This window comes from Eutrigla gurnardus, assembly GCF_963514095.1.
Source record: "Eutrigla gurnardus genome assembly, chromosome: 5".
Taxonomy (NCBI): domain Eukaryota; kingdom Metazoa; phylum Chordata; class Actinopteri; order Perciformes; family Triglidae; genus Eutrigla; species Eutrigla gurnardus.
In genome coordinates, this window is record NC_139919.1 from 12,928,167 (window position 1) to 12,951,621 (window position 23,455).

General features: G+C 39.8%; 1 protein-coding gene across 7 annotated transcripts in view; it reads right to left on the bottom strand.

Annotated features, from left to right (window-relative positions):
• Positions 1–19,088, bottom strand: part of ldb2a (LIM domain binding 2a) — an 88,251-nt gene extending 69,163 nt beyond the window's left edge. For 4 of the 7 annotated variants that reach the window (XM_084009740.1, XM_084009738.1, XM_084009737.1 and 1 more), the window contains exon 1: positions 18,792–19,088. In XM_084009740.1, coding sequence (XP_083865866.1) covers positions 18,792–18,923 — 132 coding nt within the window. In that variant the 5' untranslated portion in view covers positions 18,924–19,088. The remainder of the gene's footprint in view (positions 1–18,791) is intronic. The other 3 variants (XM_084009741.1, XM_084009739.1, XM_084009736.1) reach the window with 1 other exon arrangement.
• Positions 19,089–23,455: the final 4,367 nt, after the last annotated feature.

Here is a 23,455-nt window from a genome sequence, read left to right on the forward strand (position 1 = left end):
GTTTTATCCTTAAAATCCACACATTACATTTCTTCTGGAGCCAAGCACAAAACCACCTGCGCTTCCCCTGCTGCTAAAAACAGGTTAGAGGATTTCATGAAGGAGTGTGATCCCCATTTTGACATAAACTGCCTGGATTTAGTGTTGGAGATAAATTTTTTGCTGCTGTCATCCTGAGGGCTCCCATCACTCTGTTTTAAAGGCTCTTCATTAAGCTTCCTCTTACTGTTCTAATGAAAAGTGTTTTACTTAAGCTCCCACTTCTCTTCTTTTACAGAACACTGTCCTCCTTCAAATCCCCCTCATTCAGTTTTACAAAGAGGGTAAGTTAACCTCCCCCTCATTCGGATTTCAGCAGTTTTACTGACAGAGATTTCACAAATATGGTGTCTTTATTTGACTCAGTTACTATTATTTTCATTTTTTTCCCTCCGTGCCCTTCCTACCCTGTCTTTTAGCATTGTCCTGAAACTACACCTTTTTACGAAATAATATATAATACTACTCTCACACAATGTAGTTCATTTTGTCAGTCTACTGACATTTGGTTTGGGCCTACAACCTCCCAAAAGAGGGCATGTATTTCACAAAGAGCATAGTTGACAGCAGGGTCCAACCATTTGTGATGAGTTAGTCTGTGTCTCTGTTGAAACTCCACCTGGACAAAAGAGAAATCTGAAAATAACAAGCACATTTAATGCGACATGAACAGCATTTAGTTTACAGCAATATAACTAAAGGCACTTGACAGTTTCATTGCTCTTCTCCTAATCACTTATTTTGTAAATTAAATATGCATTTAGTAGCGCTAGCTAATAAAGTTAAATGTTGCTCAGAACTTTTCCATTATATGCAGGGGATGCTCTATTTAGAATCAGTGACCATTAATCCCCCAAACTGGAGCGTTGGGCAGCTTTTGGCCAGAGTCTTGCCAAGTTGTAAAACGTGGCTGGCTTAGCCGTGGACTGGCATGGTTTGGCTCAGATCTAAAGACAGAGGAGAAGCTGGACCCGAGCCAGTCGGGCCGGAGAACAGCTAAAGCCTGGCCAGTGGACACAAGCCACATGAATCCTCTGGCTGAAGCTGAACAAGCCACACTGAAGGCTCATGGTGCTGTGGATGTGGTCTTCAATTTCAATCCCTCGACTACTGCAGGAAATGTTAGGAGCTCCACTTTTTATTCTGTCATTGGTAGCAGGTTATAAAATTGTAAATGAGACAACTAGGGGGAAAAGTCCTTCCAATATCCTGTGAGCCTTTTTTTTTTGTTTTATCTCTGCCTGTCTGTCTCTGGATCCACCTCCCTCTCTGTGTGTGTCTGCCGTCCTCTCTGCAGCTCACCACTGACAGACAACATCCTGCCTTCATTTACGCCCGTGGACTCTCTGACGAACCATGTGGCGTGACGATGTTTGTTGTCAAATGCTACAAATCAGGCCGACTCTGAGGGACCCGAGGTGAACCGACATGGTCGCGGCCATGGCGGCCGTCAGCCGATAAGGCTCTATTGATTCAAACGGATCGCACCCCATCTGAGGGGGATTTATCAATGTGTCAATTGCCCACTAGCCAACCACAAATCACCAGTGCTGGCCAGGCCCCAGGGATTTACAGGAAATCCAGAGGATTGGAGGGACAGCATAGGGAGGATCCTCAATAAATAGCAACAGAGCTGAGGGTTAAGTCCTCGCATATAGAAATGTTCATGAAGGATGGAGAGGCAGATGACACAATGTGGCAACAGAACACACAAAGAGAAGTTTTACTGTCTATAAAAATGCACATGTACTGTCTACATCTATCTTTGCACAAGCCTTTGTACTGTACACATGCATCCATACACAAATACACCCATATGTACTAAAGCTATATATTCAGTACATACATCTGTATGCACTGCAGAGATATTGAGGGCATTCACGATTCACACAGCCACATAATAGAGTTTTCTAACAGTCCTGAAACCACTGATGTCTATATGTTATACAGTATCCATTTTTTTCCAGCAAGCTTTTGTTCAGTCTGTAGTTTTTTCTGCTGTTGCTTCCAGCCTCTTGAGGCAGAAAAGCCTCCAAGAGTGTAGGCGTGTCTGGGGCCTGACCTTGGAGAATTACCAATGTCTGAAACCCCATTCAGCTCCTGAATAGCATGTAGCCCGACTGACTGGTGGGCCAAGGAAGTATCGCTGTTTCCCTGAGATTCAAACAGCTTCAAGTTATTACAGAGCAAAACAACTTAACAGAACCAAAGACTCTCTATGATTCGAAAGGATCTTTAGCAAGGTAGCATTTGTTTGATTGTCTGGTGAAGTGTTGAAGGTCAACTTTTTAAATATATATATATATATATACTATATATGATTGTTTATTTTTGTTGACATATTAGTCAAAGGTTAATACAGAGTGAATCTCCTTTTATCACTCCCTAAACTCCATAAAGAAAGCCTGTCAGCCATAAAAAAATATTTGCGCCATGTTATTAGGACTAAAATGATCTCTTATTCAGGCTACGAATTATATGTGAACAAATCTCTCGGTAAAAACCTTCAGCATATACATATAGATAGAGATAAAGTGTGATATATTTAAGGGCTACTGAGAGTTCTTATATGAAGATACAGGTTGACACTACAGCTGAATAGGATGAAAATGATCTAATATACCATGAAACTGCCCGAGTTGATTACTTACATTAAGACAATCTTTTTTTAAATCATTCTATATTCTGAAATGTATGTTTAAATATGCAAATTAGGCATTATCTAATGACAACTTTTGGTGAATTTAGACAAAGTGTAGTAAAACAAACAACTAAATTGTTTTTTTTTTCTGTAGTATTTCACCTTAAGAAGCGAAAAATAACATTTGTTTTGCTACTTTTACTGCTGTTTTACATAATTGTAAGTTTAATTCTTTGAGCGTTGGAATTTGGTCGAACAAAAAGGGCAGTCTGATGATGCCAAATTGGGTTCTTTGATTTTTTTTTTCATTCCCTTTAGACATTAACAAGATGTTTAGTATAAGTCCCCAGACATGGTGGCCCTTAAAGAAAACTTCAGCACACATACAGGTACTGTTTCTATTAAGGCGTCCTTTCGAATGACAGAGTACAAGAACCACTCCTTTAGACTACACAGACAACATCGCTTTAATCATGTCACACTCAGTGCACACTAATGTTTCAGTACAGGTTAACCTCTTGGGTCTTAAGTGTTTTATATAATGCAAACTTAACATGTTGCTGCATTTGGCCACCTCACAGCCACCAGCCAGGCATTATGCAAATGTGGAGAAATGAATGCAGTAGCGGGGGAAAGTCATTGCCCTTGAACAGCCGCTGCACATTCACTAGGAATGAACTTTCTAATATAAATGGAGTCAGTGAAGAAGTTCCCACGTTTAATTGCATGCCTGCCAATTTACTTAGGCATCGTTCCCATTCTCCCTCTTTCTTTATTGTCAGAAGCCAGAAGCAGCAGTCAGAGACCACTGTTTGTGTTACAATATGTGTTTAGGTTCAAGGTTAAGAAGTTGTTTGTCTGCTGTTTTAATGCAGGAAACATGCACGAGAGGAGCTGCTGCCATGACTGCAGGATGTATTCAGTGGCTTTCACCCAGATGGTCAAAGGATTGATCCTCACAACAGCAATAATATAACTGTCCTGGTGTCCTTGATCAATACACACACACTGACTGACAAGTGGGACTTGCTGAAGGCTTCAGCTAAATTCTTAAAAATGGATTTCAGCACAACCTTTTTGTGACCCGTTAGAAAAGTGACTGCTAACATCGACAAGGGTTACATCTATGAGGCGTTCAAGCACTTCAAGCAAATACAAAATGATTTCATGAAAGCAAACATTTCCTCATTAAACTACCAATAAGGAGCTAATAATGTCTTACCCAACTCGTTAAACATCTGGTGACCCCTCAGATTTGTCTTGTGAACCTATCGAGGGGGTCCAGACCTTGAACTTGGAAAATACTGGATTAAAGGATTTGAGGCTTTTCAGTCTTTTATACTATTGTGAATTCAATATCTTTGGGTTTTGGCCTGTATCTGAATCTGAAGACATCACTTTGAATATTGAATACTTTACACATTGATTAAATGACAAAAGGGCCCACACTGTACATTTTTTTTTTTTTTTAATTACAAATCAGGTCTAAGTGCTGTATAAATACTTTGAATGTATCAAAATCCACTCAATCCATGGAGAAATACATATTCAGAAACTGTGCCTTTAAACGCATAATCAGAATTTCTGTATGGCTGTGATGTCCATCCATCCATCCATTGTCTACCGCTTATCCTGTATTCAGGGTCGCGGGGGGGCTGGAGCCGATCCCAGCTGTCATTGGGCGAAGGCAGGTTTTACCCTGGACAGGTCGCCAGTCTATACGGCTGTGATGTCGAAACTATATATAATGAAATGACCGTTACACAGTTTTCACTTTATTTCCAGTTGCAGGGTATATGAATGACTTCAGGAAGCAAACATCAACGAAACTATAAAAGAAGGAAGGGTCACACGTCATGTGACAGCATAGAGTTTTGTCCCACTATAGAGTGGTGCAGGAATAAGCCCTGGAAATGAGTTAGCATGTTTGCACTTCCACTCCCCTTGTCTTGAAGTCAATGAGTTTTTTCCGGATGGGTTGACAATTTGTTCTATGAAAATATGTCAGTAAATACCCTTTTACATGAAGGCAGTTGCTAACAAGTGGCATAATGTGAAAAAACGTCGACTAGTCTGCCTTACAGCCTCATTTTTTCTTAGTGATGTCTATTCGTGAAGACGTATTTTCTGCAAAAATCCCTTTCTTTTTTTGTGGAGGGAACCAATGTGATGCTACCTTCAGGTATTGCCCTACAAAAAATATGTTTTGCCTACAGCACTCTATAACCCATCATATATGTATTCTTTCATCTTTCATTTTAAAAAAATGCTTCCAAAAACACATTACATGATTGACTGACGTTTTGTTTTTTTATCAACATAAAAACATTGAGGTTTATTTCTCTCCAAATAGATCCTGGCTAGCAGCATACAGCTCCAGTCAAGCCCCTGGTTTGTCCAATACAGCTACATCATGATACATGCTAGTCTGACCTTTTATCCCTCAACATTAACTGGCTGGACTCAGTGATATGACTCTAGTTTGGCTTAAATATCCTTAAGCCAAACTAGACTTGACCATATGCTACAATGCCTCCAGTCTGCCTCAGTGATTTACATACTTTGAATATGATATCATCGTCATGACAACGATTAAGCTGGAGAGGCTGTGACATTTGCTTTCACTCACCAGCTCCCTGCTTGTTTCTTTTACACCGTCACAAGGATTATTTCCATTAAAGTAGCATGTCACCATGGACATATTGCTGGCTAATGCTCGCTAAAGTGCAAATGCTAACTTAGCTCAATGACGTCGTTGCCTGATCGTTGCCTCAAACAGAATGTTTCAGGGTGAATACAGGTTTATTAAGGCAGTATGAGAAATGTTCAGGCAGAGACCCAAAATACAAATATGAACCTGGAAATGAGAATGATGTGTCTCCTTTAAATGAATAACTAAATAAAAAAATCACAAAATCAATAGTTCCTTCTCTACATATAAATGAGCCTGAAATGTGTACAGGTTCTGATGATAAACAACCAAGCTGCCTAAAAAGTGTCTCACCTTAATAAAGAAAATGCAAAAATAAGTCAATATGCACCAGCACAGACACGAGATTAGGGCACCATGTTAAGTGACAACAAACATCAATAAGGATGAAAATCATGAAACAACAACAAAATGCATGAATGATAAACCGGGGAAGTCAAATAATTTACAGCACCCATGAGAAATTAATATCAAAAGGAAGGTCAGGATCAGGCACTGGCTTGGACACAATAACAGCACTCTATCCATCCAGCCTGTATTCCCTGATGCTGAGAATTTAGACCAGTAAACAATCAACGTGCGGCGCACTTCCTCCTACTGCCTAACAAGAAACTCAATCAATACGGGATTCATCACATCCTCAGATATGGTTCAGTTTAGACGACTGTGCTGTTGGATGAATTGTATTCTGTGAAATTAGCAAGCTACACATAAAAAAATGAAGACACGATTTTTAGATGCATTTGATCAATTGATGGCGGTACTGAACAAAGCATTATTTATATGTATATATTGTATTTTTATTATAATATATCAAATGAAATGTCATGATGTATCTTTGACTGATCTTGTCTAGTCTTTTTTTCATTATAAAAATTATTATATCTATCACAATAGCTAAATATCTTGGTTAATAAGGTGCGATTTCAACTCCACCAAAACCATTTCATTTTGATGTGTCTGCCATAAACTGTTTTTACTGCTGCTTATTGTGTTAAACCCTGGACACTGCATGCAATCTACTAACTAAAGAGCCTATGCATAAAGCTGAGCTCATCATGTCATATATAATGCAAGAGTGACAGGGAATGTGAAGCCACTGGAACAGGAATACGTCTGATGTTGCATGAGCCGTAATCATTATTTTAAACCAGCATTTTGGGGAATGAGAATGATGATAATTATTCCTTGATATAAAAATCAGATCCTCCCTGGTTGAGACCAGAGGTCAGGGTTCATTGCGATACAACAGCCCCAGAGAGGTGTCTTGCTCAATGACACTTCAACAGAGCAGAAGTTTGGCTACTTGCAGGGTCTTTTGGCAGAGAACTGACTGGAGGAGTGTTATTTCATATGGAAGATACTGAAGGAGTGCAAGCGCGCTCAGCAAGTGTTTTCGGACAACATAAATTGTGAATAAGTCCAGGATGGTAATATTCCGTAGTCCGTTCCCTATTCATTCGTAAGAGTTGACTTTATTTCATCTCACAGGAAAAACAGTAAACTACATCAGAGTCAAGCAGCTGATCAGCAAAAATGACGAAACAGCCAGCAAGCAGAGCAGAGTCTGGCTCCTGGTGTTGGAGACCTGAAGAGCAGCGCGTCTCCCTCGTGTTCACTGTATGAATATCACTGAAATGTCTTTTCTGCTTCATGATGAAATATATTTTTCAGCTAAGTGTGCAGCACGAGTTACTCTTTCTACAAGCTAAGTGGCAAAGGGCCAATCAATCATAAGAGACTTAAGTAAATTTACTTCGACCAGCTTATCGTGTAACTTTCCAGTTCAAACAGAGTAGAAAAGGCCATTAAAACTGCAAAGTAAAAAGTATGGGATGATGGATAGTTAGGACAGTGAATAAATAACGGGAAACAGGTGAAAATTTAACCAGAAATTATAATATTGCTGATAAAAAAAAATGTATCTGCACATCAGTATGTCATTACTTCAGTTAGAAACAAACATTGCAAATTATGAAGAGGAACATCCCAGGAAAGAACCTTACTAAAATTAAAATAAAAAATAACAAAACCTGCCTAAATAGACCAGAAGCAGACCAATCGTAAAGTTCTCCAGAGAATCATGGAAGCATTAGTTGCTTCAGCAAATCTGCGTTTATACTGTACGTTTGCATCTAGGTGGATGATGGATGGTTCAATAAAACAATGGATTTAACATGGGACAGCCCTATTCTGATTTCCTCTCACAGTCTACATCGGTTTCTTTTAATCATGACATCGTGACCACCATCTTTTCCTGATCTTACCAAGTCATTGGTAGTTAGTTAGTCCAAAAACCTGCAGAGAAAAATGTAGGAATAGTAGTAAAGAAACAAAGTTTTATTCAATGTGTTTTACATAACTAATTTTAAAAAGTGCAAACAATCCTTAAGGCTGCTTTCGGCTCCTTAATCAAAGACACTTCAGCAGAGATCAACCCGTGACCTCTTTGTTTCAGGACGGACTCTCTTACCACATCGGGGAAGAGAACAACAGGACATCGACGGACCACAGGCCCGTCTGTCTCCTCTGTTATCTGAGCGACAGTGCAGCCTGGAAGGAACCACGGGAAAGGGCCAGGAAAAAGGTGGGTCTATTGTCTGAGCATCCTGCTGGATGTGACGCTTATTGTTTGACAAGGCCTTGTTTCTTTTTTCTCTATTATTTTCTGGGAACATCTTCTCAGAGAATCCCGTGTACAGTGTGACATTACTGGAGCAACAAAGTGAAATGAGACCATTGTGTGAATGTGTCATATTAAATATACACATCGGAGGAGATCATATCCAAACCTGTTTGTATCTATTTGTAATGTCTCTACTCTATAGTGGGTGTGTTTATCTTCCATCCTTTAATTATGATTATTATTATTTTATTACCACGACAGCAACGTGCATCTTTATATTTCTGTATGTGGACAGGTTTTGTCAACTCAGCAGTGTTGCAACCTTGTAAAAAAGAGATCACGTAACTTAACAGGTGAGATCAAAATGGAGGTCAAGTTCAAAGATGGCCGTGGTCTGAGCAAGGTTACAGGAAGTGGGGGGTTGGACATTGAAGAAATCTGGTGTGATCCCATCATTAGAGGGTCTCTTCATTTTGTGTTAAAAATGGGAGTAGTTAAGTTTCAGAATGTTTTTTTTTAATTGGAAAACTAAGACAAGCCTTTTAAATACTATAGTTAATGGATCAATGGGATCCAATCTTTTTTTGGACACTTGGGGGCAGCAGAAACAAGTGTGACAACACACTGACATATCCAACACGTTCTCACTCCGAGGCGTTAAATGATGCCGCCTGGTCAAAGCTCCAACGCTTCTACATACCCTGTCACTTTTGTATGTGTCAGTGTCGGCGTGTCAACACAATGTTTGTATAAAGTTTGTTACGTGCATAGTGTCTTTTCAAAATAAAAGTCTGTTGTCAGAGGAAGTTAGGTCTATGCAACAAAACCACTTAGTTAGGCTCAGGAAAAGATGACACATCAAGTGTTGTGACTAGTGAGTGACAAACGATTAACGTGACTACCGACACTAATGATTCACGCTACCAATGACTAACAAAATGTTCACTTCACTTTTAGTTTTGCAGGACGCTGGAATAGGCCCTTTTCCCAGCAGCCATTTTGACATGCCATTGCAGGGTAAAAGACGGTGTAATTAATAACATTAATTATGGCCCTGTTCCATTTAGGTGGGCCAGGTATCGTGATCACTGGTTCACTGGAATGACTGTGGTACACTGAATAGAATGGGAGCATAATTAATTTTGAGCAATTACACATGTTTAACCTGCTATGACATGTCAAAATGGCTGCTGGGAAAAGGACCCATTCTTTTAATATTCAAGGTGTCTTTATTATCCCCGAGGGGAATTTGTAGTGAAGCCAGCAGAACGAACACAACAATCAATGGACGATATAATATAAAGAACATAAACAATAAATAGCACACAAAGTCATGTGAAGTTATTTATGAGGCCAGTCACAGCAGAGACAAGTTTGGTGGGCTGCATCTGGGTTAGATATAGAACATGTAGACCTGGAAACACTAGCAGGAACTTTCACAAAGCCCAACCACACACACACACACACGCACACACACCCCTGGATCAATTTGGTGTCACGGCTGGTGTGATCCCATCACAAGATAGTCTCTAGTTTAGCTCTGTTTTGGTCTCTACCAACTCCTGAGGGAGAAATTTGGCCCTTTAGCTGTTAAATGGTCCACTGTGTTCACCAGATAGTCACCAACTGAGTCTGTCTGCAGTCTGGTGCTGAGCAGGTAGAGTACAGTGGGGTTTTAGAGCTTGTTTTTTCTCTGCCTGCTGCAGCCGAAAACAACACGGTGTGAGTGAACCAAAACACTAAGGTTGTGGTCCTCTCACTATAAAGCCTCATAAAGCCGACAGGAGCTGAGAAATGTAGATATTAATGCACGTTCATCCCTGCGATGAGCGACCCCTTTCACATTGCCACATTGTTATTTGACATGTTATTATGATAAAAAAATATCGATTATAGCCGCTTTAAAGAGATTGTTTTTTAATTTAGTGGTTTGCCATCTCCTCGGCTACACTCGTGTCCTCTTGGAATATGCGTTTGTTAGTTTGTCACATTAATTTGTATGCTATTCCTGTGACAGCACGTCTTTCATGTGTCTGACTTGTGTCTCTTTTGTTATTTGACACGGTGCATGGGGGGCCAGACTTGTTCCCCCTTTGGTGATTAATAAATGTATCGAAATATCCATCACTGTGGTCTGTATGAGGAGATATTAATTACTGTCAGCAATCACTTAGAATAAAACTGGATCGTGTTTAACTGTGCTGTTAAATGTTGTGTTAATCTGTGCAGCTTTTTACAGTGAATTTAATGCAAAACAAGAAATGGATGATTTTGTCCTTTCTGTCTCTATTCAGTGATTTTACCTCAAATATCAGCTAAATAGTGAAGGAAAAAATAAACAGACAAAAGGCATTCAGCTGAGTTTACAGTAATGACCACAGTAATCTAAGGATAAGGTGACTTTTCCCCTTCTTTTCAGAACTATCAGTCTGTCCGCTCACCTTCTAGCAGCATTATTCTTTAATTTGGGCGAGGGTGGATGCAGGCAGAGAGTTAAATAAGGGAAGCAGACTCTAATGTGATTCAGTCCTTTCAGTGACTGGCAGCATTACGAAAATATAAAATGTTTTTGTTTTCAATGTAAGAGCTCTGAGCGATGTTTCACGGGTCCAAAATGAGCAGATGTCTGTTCATTGTGAATATGTCTATGAATCATAATAACAACACATATCAGAGACTCTGTTGATAGAGATGGAAATAATAATGCTGTTTAGTCAGTCTGGGCAGAGTAAATAACAAATATAGAGACTTCTTATTTAGGACTCCATTGTTTTGTTGTTTGGTGAGTGGGAAGAAGCGTGCAGATGTTTTCTGATTTAAATGTATTTGATATTTTAATGGACACTTTCAAAATCAACACTGTCTAATCAATACGTATATCTTAATCCACTAATTAATGAATTAGCTGTGAAGATTCCCTGTGTCACTGAGGCTGCTTTTATCAGAAAACAAGGATTAACCAAACATCTACAACACAAGAAGACCCGCTGCCCTCAACTACAATATAGTTAACACGTTTTTAATAATTGATTAATTGATTTTTAAGCCTTTTATTCAGCTTTACATCATTAAAAACTCACTTGTGACACACGAAAAGCCTTTTCAGTGATACATAGTGGCTTGTTTTCCCTGATGGTAGATAAATCCAACACTAATGGTTCAGATAAGGGCACCGAGATACACCTTTCTGGTAATTACTCTCAGCCAGATTCACATCCACTGTAAAAAATGTCTGTGTTGGCAAGAATTTTAACATTTTAGGAAGTGGCATTCTTTAACGAAAAAAGTAAACATTTAGGTTTACGCATTTAATGGAAAATAATTCTGAATTGTTCACACAAATCATGAGAAACTCCTCACAAAGTTCGGCATTTTTGTTTGAATTCATTCTAATTATTACTAACTAATTGATTAATCAACAAATCTAGTTCAGCTGTTTGGATATGACTCCTAAAAGGAAAAACACAACTTAAATTGAATGTATTTATTATAAAAGGTTGTGTACATCAAAGACGCTGGTAATTAGCTTTTAATTTGTTTGGCAAACTCTTTTTCTTTATTTATTTATATTATATATGGGTTTAATTGAAACAATCATTGATATAATTAATAGTTGTAATTGACTTGGTTGTGTTGAATTACAATTATCTTGTGTAATATTTATCAGGACATCTTTAAATGCACCGGCCCAGGCAGGAAGATTAGCTACTTCTATGGCAGAGGCTAATCTGGATCCACCAAAATAAACAATAATAACAAGTTGGCATTCTCCGTGAATATATCTATTTAACATGAAATCCTTTAACGCTGAATATGTTGCTCACATGGATGTCTTGTAGAGCTCAAACAATTAGTCAATTATTGAATAAGACAATCATCAATTAATACTCAAAAATGTAGCTAATTCAATCATTTTTCCTCTCAAATATTAAGATTGCTGCTTTCTCTGTCCTATATGATGGTAAATTGATCTGTTGGTCACACAAAACAACCTATTTGAAGACATTAGCTCTGGGCTCTGACAACTTTTTTCTTTTGAATTTTCTGACACTTTATGAATCAAACACCATCTGAGAAAGTAATCATCACACTTATCAATGAGCAAAATCATTATTTGCAGTTCTCCCGTCTTGAGAACTTGAAGCTCCCCTCGAGTGTCTAGGTGCCTCATCTATAATCCCTCACTGTGAACCTTACAGCTCGGTGCCAACTTGACCTCTACATCATAAGCCTATTCATGTCAATCTGACACGTCATGTTGATGGGAACAGATCCACTTTGCCGCTGACAGGAACAAGGGATTTTGCCATAATGAGCACTCCAGTTCCTCCAGTTCCACAGTCGAGCCAATGAGTCAGGTCTGTGGGTCCATTTGAATAATGAGAATGAGACTAACTATGTGCAATAGACACAAGAATCCAATGAATGGCCTGCCAATCACTGTTACTGATTGCATGTCTATCCACGGAGGATGAGTGTGACCATTAGAGCCACCGTCAGCAGCGGAGGGGTCTCTGAACACGGCCCTGTGGGTATTATTACGGCGCCTCCATTAAAATGCTTTTGTTTTCCTTCTGTTGCACCCTCTGTGTTGTAGTTTTACTTACAGTGTTATTCTGTGTCCCTGCTCTCTTCTGCTGAATATTAATGTCTTCTATGCTAATGGCCTTACAGCGGCTGAGGTCGAGCAAGCTCCTCCTCTGAATGTTAATCCGCCGCCTCATTTGCATACGCTTAAGTGTCAAATTCCCCCACAAATCATCGCAGCTGCCTCCGTGCGGCGGGGCCAGCGCCCCCGGAGCGACAGCACAGAAACAATGTGGTCACACCGTATGCATGGCATCAAATCCACATCAAAGCCTGTTTAGATTGCCAGGTCAGAGCGGGTTCACGTTGTGTAAAATGAAGGTAATGGGATAGCAGTCAGCCCGGTGCAGAAATACAGCCAGGCAGGTAATAAGTATGAATTGAGCAGGTAATAAGGTTGGGAGAGAAACAGACCCCGAGTCATCACTGGAGCAAGTCTGTTTAAGTTGCGGCACAGTTATCAGTTCAAAGGTGAACGCTGATCCCAGGCAAGCACAGTACTTGTTGTGTCGTTATGTTTTTTGTATGCCTTCTTATTTCTGAGTGCAGGGCAGGTGAAAGGTTGTAACTGGGAAGGAACGGAAAACAGCCCTTCAGTGAAGGAAGAGTTTCACCTGAAATAAATCTGCTAGCGTTGTTAAGGAGTCTAAAGTAGACAACATTGTAGTCTGGAATTTGAATTCAAGCCACAACTCTCAAAGGGAGACATTGTCATTTATTTATATGGTGTATCAGCATAACTCTATTAAAGCTGAAAAAATTAGTTGATTTACGAAGAAAACTGAATATATTTGGGTTCTGGAGTGTTTGTGGGACAAAACAGGTGATTCCAGATGTCACCTTGGGTTCTAGGAAACAGAATTCTGTATTTATGGGCATTTTATAGACAAAATGATCCATGGAGAAAATAATCTGCATATTATTCTTTAATGAAAATGCTCACTAGCTGCAGCCTTAATATCATCATCACTACAATACAGCAGAAATAATCAGTTGATTATTCAATAAGTCAACTACTTTGGTAATAAATTCAGAATTTATGTCAGTTTTTTAAAGGCACAATGAGTAGGATTTGTTTTGTTTTGTAAACGTATCATTCAAAGGTGTGCGGTGCTGGCCAGCAGGTGACAGCCAACCCCCGACCCCCGACCCCCAACCCCCGGTCGCTGTGGAACGACCTTTGCACCCTTGGTGTTTCACCTCAATATATAAACATTTTTCTGTGCTTTGTCCGACATTTTCGTATCTGCCTCTTTGATGCCCGCTTACGATATGTCACCTGGTCGCCACATTTTTATGGAGGCCGACGCCCAGAAAGGTGCAGTGAATAAGAACATGGCGGAGGGCAGCAGGGTCTCTGCAGAAACACCCACTTAGCGGGTCATAAGGGATGTTTGAGAGGGATTATTTTTGTATCAATCTATAAATTGTCTTTTCGGAAAATCCTTCTCATTGTGCCTTTGAGCAAGAACTCCACGCTTCTCTGGTTGCTGCTTTGATTGTGATTGTGTGATTTTTCTCTACATCATGTGTATGATTATAGAATTCAACATGAGTTTGGGATTGCTGGTCGGATAACAGAAGACATTTGAGGACATCACCTTGGATGCACAGAAACTGAGATGGACCATTTTCACTCTTTTATATTTCACTCATTTTATTGGCCAACTTATTAATTGATCATATGAGAAAGTACTTTGAGAGAGTAGATCAATCAACAGATGAATACGTAATGAGAATAATCATAATTTGCAGCCCTATGCTTCGCCGCAGCTCTCTCCACGTACACGAACGCCTCATAGCTCAAAGCAAACATGTTGTTTTCTGTCTGGAGGATGCAGGAAACAGATGAGAGAATGTTTACACCGAAAAGTAAACTACAAAACACCATAAACAACCTCTCTAAAGCACCGTGCAACACTAAAATTGACTCTTACCTGTCTGTAATAGTTCAAGAGCATCTGAGGGTGGATCCTGGTCCTACTTCACTATAAAGCTGCTGCTTTTCTCCAGATTTGAAAAGAAATCAACAGATGCTGCAAACACTGTCCACTCAAAGTTCCAGCTCCAACTAAACTCTGTCAGATATGAGCAAGAATAAAAACGGAATAACACATCTCTCTAAGTCTCTCTGTCTAATTCTAACAAGTTGGTATTTCACACCCAGAGGTTTGACTGCGTAAAAGCCTCTGCTATAGATGTCACTTATACTCGTACAGACTATAAGACAGTCTCCTCCGAGTGTCGAGTCCTTGAGTCCTGGGCTGCACCACCAGCCAAGCAAATTCAAATGCACACTCATGAATAAGACAAATGGAAGAATTTCTAACAGAGGAGTGACTTCAGTCAACTCCTTCAACACTTTTCAAAAGGTGGTGTCATACAGCGGCTTAGTCAGCCCCCTCCTGTTTAAAAACTACTCAGAGCGGTGGGAATACAAACTACAGTGAGTCATTTTGCCTCGACGGCCCGCCAGCAAGCACGATGTTAAGCACGCTCGGAGCCATTCTTATCCCCAACAATGGAAGTCCTTTCACGATGTTAAGCATCTTTACTTGGGTGATAATTCTGACAAGGCTGCTATTCGCAGAGCTTGAAATCATTTTTGACTGGATCAACAAAATAAGGCAACAGACCCAGTCAAAGAAAGTCTTTAATATCTTTATTCACACGAAAATCCAATAGAAGAATTCACTATTATGTGTTCTTTGGATTTGTTTCATATACTTGCTGTCTTCTGCTGTATGCATGAAGCGGCCCTGCCCGCAATGACTTGTCTAAAATGATTCCCTGCACTCAGCTCAACAAACACATGTTGTTTTATCACCATGATACCGCATGATTTTCCCTGCTTATGAGAATCACTTATATTTTTCAGATGCATACTACAGAAAATGATGCATTATTTCTGAGTCAGCTGTAAAACATTGTTAAATACAATAGATTTGAATAGTTGTTGGTGTAGATTTATGCAGCATTGTCCCTCGAAAGCCCAAAAAAGTAGGTTTTAGTATAGTTGTTTGCCCATCCTAGGTCTAACAAGTGTAACCTCTCTGTATACACAAGTAATATCACTATGTAAGATGCATTTATTTTTCTGTGAATTCATTTTTTGTAAACAAAATTGATGTGTTATATATTTCTTCATGGTTTTTCTATGTAAATAAATAGATAAAATACATAAATGTTTTGCGTATTAGGTGTAATAACAACGTGTTATGCCCATTTCCATATTTTGTTACATTTATCAAATTTACAAGCCCAGTTTGTGGTGAACTGAAGGGTTTTAATAAAATCAGAAAGAAAGAGAAGAAAAACATTGGAAAGACTTTGCAATTGTTGTTGTTATTTTTAGACATAGCAGCGGTCTCCAAGCGAGCAAAGCCAAAGGCTTCAAAACACCAGCATTAAGATATAATACTGTACTTATAGACATATGTGTTTTTTCAAAATTGAGTTAATCAAACTACTTCCACGAAAGATCAGTTCGCTGCCAGCTGTTTTTATCAAACCCAGAAGGATATATGTTTCTGCAACAGCTGCTCACAGCAAAACCTTGATGAAATATTTAAAAAAAAAACTTTCCAGCAGGACAATGCGGCTATTTTCTTCTAAAGGAATGCACTTTTTTGTCCAAGAAACATCCCAAACTTCCTGTTGTGGAAGAACATCATCCCGGCCTGCACTGACACTGACATGGTCTTGTTTCTAAATGTGTCCATTAAAGTCGTCCTATAGGAGACGGACGGAGCAGCAGCTCGGTGATAAAAAAGAAGCAGCAGAATGACCCTTCAGGCACGCACCGCCTTTAGGGGAGCAGCAGCTAACCTCGCTTCACAGGAAGTGAATGCCATGAAGTGTACACAATATTCTTACACAATTTCCATCTCAGCCACCCTTGATTCTATCATTAGAACGAGACAATTACATGTTGTATATGCAGCTCTGTGAATGCAGATTACTATTACAATCTTTTTTACCTTTTCATCAAATATTTTCCCCCACGCAATAGGTTTGTGTAAATTGGTGGCTACAGTTTTGCATTCACGAGGATAATTGCTATATAATTTGGTTAAAAGCCTGAACTGTATGGCACAGCTGGATGCAAACAAATTACGAAAGCTGGACACATTTATGTCCCCCTATAAGACGCTACTTCTTCCTCATCACATTCGCCACCTGCATTTCAATCAAACAACGAGCACGTCGCTAAAGAGAAATATGTCTTGTTGCTGAAGAACGAGGGCAGAAAAAAAGATGAGAAGGAGAATGAAGATGCTATGAACATCAACGCGGAGAAAAAAACTAATTCCATTATTATGCACTTATATAATTTAGCCTGAGATGGTGGTTTAATTGTTTGAACTGATGTGTGTTCGTGTGCTCACAACATGGAAGTCATCCATGTGTTGTTGGCGCCGGACACGGTGGTACATTAAAACACATGCCTTCTGTCATGTGTGTGTTTGTGCGTGTGCGTACACGTGCACGCGTGTGAGTTTGTGCACGTGTGTGCACAGTGATTGCACTCGGTGTCTGGGTGTGTGTGGTGCGGGTGTTGAGGTCCACTGGGGCTTGGACCACTCCGCATGAATAATGCATCAGACTGGGCCGTTGCATCTCAGCAACATCGCCTTGGTCTGCTTAAAGTTGCAAGTTCCTCTTCAGGAAAGTCAGCATCATTGTGCGAGCTGCTGCAGCAGCTCAGCTGGAGCCGCGCTCTAAACATTTCATAAAATGACTGCAACAATTTCACATCAAATCATTTCAGAGATGTATTTATACAGAACACCCCAGTTTTTTTTTGTTTTTTTTTACGTCTCAGTGGGAATCAAATTCCAGCCTTAAAGCATCCAGCAGAACTCACTTTATTTAAAGAATGAGATATTTGGAGCTAAAACAAGTATTAATTAGTTGATTCACAGAGGATTAATAGGCATAAAAATGCTTTTTAATTTAAATGGCGAAATGTACTGGTTCAAGCTTATATTTTATTGTGTTTTTATTCTTCTGTGATCGTAAAGTGAATATCTTTTTCTGGACTGTAGGTTGGACAAAGGTCACTGTAAGTTTTCTATTCACTGACTACTATAGACCACATGATTAATTCATCAATTGAGAAACAATTGGTTCCCTCATGCATAATGAAAATAATCTTTGGCTGCAGCCCCATAATTTACAGTTGAAAAGGTGAACAGAAAGGCAGCTAAAAGAAGCTTTTTTTTTTTTTTAATTCTGTTTCGCTGCTTTGTCTTCCCCCAAAGATGCCTCTCGAGGAGAACTTGACATGTTGGATGAACTTTTTATCTGCAGATTTACACATTTGAGATCACAGAACAGATGCTGAAGACAGATGCTTGCTATATAATTCACAGTGGGATCACCAAAGGTTTAGTCTGAATGACACAGTGCGCTGAGCGCCACACGAGTTGGAGCATCAGGAACCTGACGTGAAATTAATTCACCCTCGTGCAATTATATCATCATCATCTTACTTTGCAATGGGGGTCACTTTCATTGAGAAAACAGAGTGATGAATCATGAATCTTGCCTTACATTTACACTTTACTTACATTTACTCAAACTCTATTGTTGGTATTGATCTTTTACGGAGTATGCAAAAAGAAAAAAAACACATCAGGCGATATGTAAAATTATGCAAATTAATTAAATGTACGTGCAAAAATGACTTGTGGTTAGACTTGAATAGTCTTTCTGTGTTTGTTTGTATAGAACTTTCTGAATTAATAGGTCACAATGCAAAAAAGTGCCACTCTTAATCTTAGTGTAGCCTTGTGACGAGTCTTTAAATATGGAATCAAATCTTTAAATTTCATATATTTACGGTTGTTATCACTTCAGGTGAATCACTCAACTCTCATCCGACCAGGCAACACTTCAGTCGGGGATTTGAATTTCAAAGCAACTTAATTGGCCACGTGAACGCATCTCTTCCATATGATCTTTGTCCCCACGGTTTACTTTCACCTCAGGAATGTTTGGCACTTTTTGCATCCCATCCACACCTCCTGATTGACAGCATAGCGACCCGAAGCCTCCCTCTCCCTCCAGCCCCGACATCCCGTCCCCTGCTCCCCCCGGGCACCGGACCTCCTCAGCCCGCCACCCTCCCCACCGGCACCGCAGCCGAAACGGGACCGTGCAGCAGTTCTCCCCGGTCGGCTCACCTCTGTGCGCGCCTGCAGCCGCTTGTTCATCTCGTAGATCCGATACTCGGGCTGGACCATGTAGGGCGAGTGTCTCCTGTAGAAGGGTCCGAACGGAGACGAGTAGAACGGGTCGTGGGTTGGGTTGGACATGGTGGCTCCTGTCGAGGCGCACGGCGCGATTTCAACATCCAGCGGGCAAAGCAGCGCACATTGGAGTGCGATGCTCTCCGAAGACCCCCAGTAGGAAGCAGCCGCTGTCGAGTCTGAGCTGCACTCTGCAAGTTGGCCTGCCTAGTTCGCTGCTATAGCGTGGTGCTGGAAGAGGAGGAGGAGGAGGGAGGAGGGAGGAGGAGGAGGAGAGGAGGAAGGGGGGCGACAGGGGAGGGGGGGCAGAATTGAAGGGGGAGGAGGGAAGTCGTTTCCTGTTCCCTCAAGACCTACACTCAGTTTTGCACTCTTGCAAAGTTCAAGTAAGATCTCTGTGCGCACGTACACGTGTGTTTGCGTGTGTTTTCTATCCTAAAGGGATGCGTTATTTTAGTTCACATGCGTTTATACTGTGAAGAAAGTCACACTGTGTTTGGTACTGTGTGGTGGAAAACTCTAGTGTATTTCAGTTCCTCGGAAGAATCAACATCATATTCAGCATATCAGAGGTTTGAAACATGAACTCACCTAAACTGATCGCTCTAAAGTAGAATATTCAAATGGGTTCATAAGCATGAGAAACTCAGATCAGTTATAATGCCTGCATGAATGTACGGGTCTAATACATCTACTAGAATAGAAGAACTATTTGGTATTTAAGCAGCCTTTCCAATATTGATCACAGATATGGTCATGTTGTGACTCTTTGGTAGTTTAATCCTGAATACAGATGTGAAGATGTGAGAGTCCACTGAGGCAAATGTCTTCGTCAGGACGAAGAGAACTTTGTATTCTTGCAGCAAACGGACTCGTTCTTGGAAAGAGGAAGCAATCAGGTCAGCAATTAGAAGAAAACTTAGGTTGATTTCAGGACTTTTGAAAACATGTTTTGTTTTTTAAATCTAAAGATTGTTTATTTAAAAAAAAAAAGGAACTGTTTTAAACTAAAACAATGAAGATCTGGTCTTCAAAAAACAAAGTTCAATATTCCACGTGCTGAGCAATAATCTGAAGTAGTGTACAGAATCTGGGAAAGTGACGAGAGCCTGCCGACCAACACATCTGACGACTCGTAAATTTCATGTGTAGCATGAATATTGTATTGATTGTGTTGCCTGCAGTCAATGCTGCTAATTACAGAATATTAGTACCTGGCTAGTTATGCACCAACTGTCATCATTTGTGATTAAAGGAAGGGGGGGGGGGGGGGGGGGGGGGGGGGGTAGTCATTGTTTTGTCTGCTGCAGTGGAGAGTCCATCATCCACAATGTCACTCTGAATGTTAACAAGCTAAAACATGTGTTTAAAACTCAGCGGATTGTCTGCACGGTGGTCGGTCGATAATGGATGGTTGTGTTTTTGTTCCAGGGGTACAGGAGCATCACAAACATCCTTACAGCACAGCCACAATGTGCAAACCAAATATGAGCAATACACTTTTTGGGTGTGAATGTGTTGCTTAACACAACTGAATTAGGAATATCCACCATGCACAATTAATATTATTTTTGTCCCCTATAACAATTTATAATAATAAATAGGTATTGCAGAGTAATAGTAGTCTAGATTTATACATTTGTCATTTGTGTATGCTTAATGTAATTTTCTTACTACATTTTGAGGTGGTATGTCACATGGGGTTTTTAAATGATTTATGGGTATTTCAGAAGGTGACTTTCTGTATTTATAAGAAGTCTGAGGAAGAGCCTGGTGCTAAAAACGTTACACAGCATTAAAATCCTCCTAATACCGGTTACTGTAGGAAGTCACAGCCTGAGTTGATATTGTACTTTGGTGGTACAAATATTCAATTGAATTTGCAGTTAATGAAATGACCAAAACCAAATGAGTGCATGCAGTGAATCAGTGGGTAATCCAGCGTTTCTTGTCACCGACTGTTGAGTGGGTCTTTACAGAAAATAAAGTATCTTTTGCACATTAAGTGGAGCATTTCCACAAACGGCTGGTTAGCAGTGAGCCTCTATGTCCGCTCACACAAAGTAAAGAACGCCACCTACAGAAACTCAGAACATCAAAGATGTCTTCTGCAGTTTGATTGACAGGTGACCTCTGGAAAGGGCATAACTATACAGATGTATTCAAACCAAAGCTCATAGATAATCAATTTAAATGACAATACACTATGTATAGTTTACAGTGTTGGAAGATAAGCCATCGCTATCCTCTGACGAATCATTATATTTCTACTTCAGTTTGTGACTTCCTACATTTCCCAGAATTACTCTGTAACCCTTCAGATGAGAACATACCTGAGCTCTTTGTATACACCTGTGTTTTTAATTGGGTTGAAACAATTTAAGTCACATCAGATGCGTCACAAATTGCCTTTTTCTTTTTTAAACCTTCCTTAAGTTCTTGTTATTGAATGAGAATGAACACATTTTGAATCCATTCGCTAATTAGAAAATAACTTCTTGAACACACGCGTGTGCGTCGTTTGCATACAGGCTGCCTCAAATTGCATTTTGTATAATATGACACTGGGTATTCGAACAGGCTGGTTCTAATTTATTTCAACACATTTTACACTATGTCATGCAGCACGTGTCAATAACATCATTTTCTGTGACAGTATGTGTCACTAACATGTTGGATTTCCAAACCAGACACACCAGCGTGCATTGAAAATCTTTTTTTGGCACAGCGATTAAGATTTCCTCCATGACAGATTAGGCCCGGGCTGCAAAGTCGTAAGAATCTAAAAATAAACAGACACTCAGACCAGCCGTAACGTTGCAACCGAATCTCACATTAACTGCCCGCACTGGAAATTAATGAACAGCATATATGAAGTCTGACTTTTAATCCAAAATGGCTGAATGGGGAGAGGCAGGCTGAATCGAGTGAGATAAAAGTTGTAATCCAAATGCCTCAGGCATCCGGTCGGGTAATTAAAAAAAAGTTTGAAAAATCTATTAATAAACCTTTAATTAAAAACTACATTTTTAATATCTCAAGACCTTTTCAATTGACATTTCTAACAGGATTTGGTTGCTCGCCTAAAGCGCTTACCACTCGAGTGTAGCTGCAATACAGTACATTGAAGTGAACAGCTCATTTAACAGATTTCAATATGGACTCGGTTGCATTGTGCATACGATCGTAAACATGTGAGGTTATGCAGCGGAGTGTCTCTCTGTGAACGGACTGACCGGAGTGACGCAGAGGTTTTTCCAGCCCTGTGGCTCTCCTCCCAGATGTTCTACTACATTTAAAAACTTGCACACACGTTCAGATGAACCACTTCACGAATGTCAACAGTAAAGTCGTACAACAACGGCGTGATTTTAAATTTAGACTCGTTGATCATTTGACATACTTATTAAAGGATGAGTTGTTTTCTTTTTGTGATCAAAAAATGATTGGCCCTACTAACTAAGTGTTGACTGTGTAGCCAAAGCCTGGTATGTCTTATTCCTCTGTGCCCTAGAGCTCCAATGTTGTTGATTAAAAACACATCAATGAGCCACACTGTTGCACTGGGTGTCACGAACACACACACACACACACACACACACACACACACACACAGTAGTTTATTTTGACTCAATTTCACATACACCGTCCTGCTGCCCTAAATACTCACTAGAGCACCAAATGTGGATTATTCCACCGCTGAAAATAGTCCCCCACAAATGCACTATTTCCTCCCGTTGTGATAACAAATCCTTAAACTATACTGCTTGGCTATTTAAAAAAAATGAAACATGAAACATGAAAATATATATAGACCTGACTTTAAAGATGTATTGTATGTGAAAAGGAGGAATGAAAGGACTAACTGGTGGCGTATTCAGAGACAGACTAACACATTGTTTAGTTCATGACCCTGAAAAAAAAGAAAAACCTTGAGCTTATCCTTTAAAGGTTTTAGGATCAACCGCACAAAGCACTCTTTGCTTTAAGAGGTCACAAAGATAATGACTTTATAACAAAGGTCTCACAAACAAACTCAAACAACTTCATCAATGGTTTTGAACCTGATCAATCTTGAACTCACCTGTGTGAAATGAAATATTTCTGTTATGATTATGATTGAACCATCAGAGATCACGGTATATAATGTGCAATGTCTTAAGAATGCTGCTTAGAGGTCATGTTCATTTAAGTTCATGTTTTACATCTTAATCACTAATGTTTTAATGAGCTGATAGAATGACCATTTTGACTGTTTTCTGACCTTCACCGCCACATCTGTGTTTCTTTTTATTTTACAGGAGATTTAGTCCGCTAAATGGAAAAAAATAATGATTGTGAGGACCTCTTTTATTTTGCAGCCATTAATTAACTCCAGACTGTGGTGTCTTTGTGGAGGAGTGCCTACTCCAGCGCAGTTCAATAGATGAAAATATTGTTAATTTATGACTTCAGTACCCTCGACTTTGTTTTACATACTTTTGCGTTATATGTTTCACTCCCGCTCACACTGGGCTTTTTTACCCTCAGGGACAACAAAGTTGAAAGGAATTGAATTGAACTGAACTGAATAGGAAACCAAATGTACCTTGAGAGTT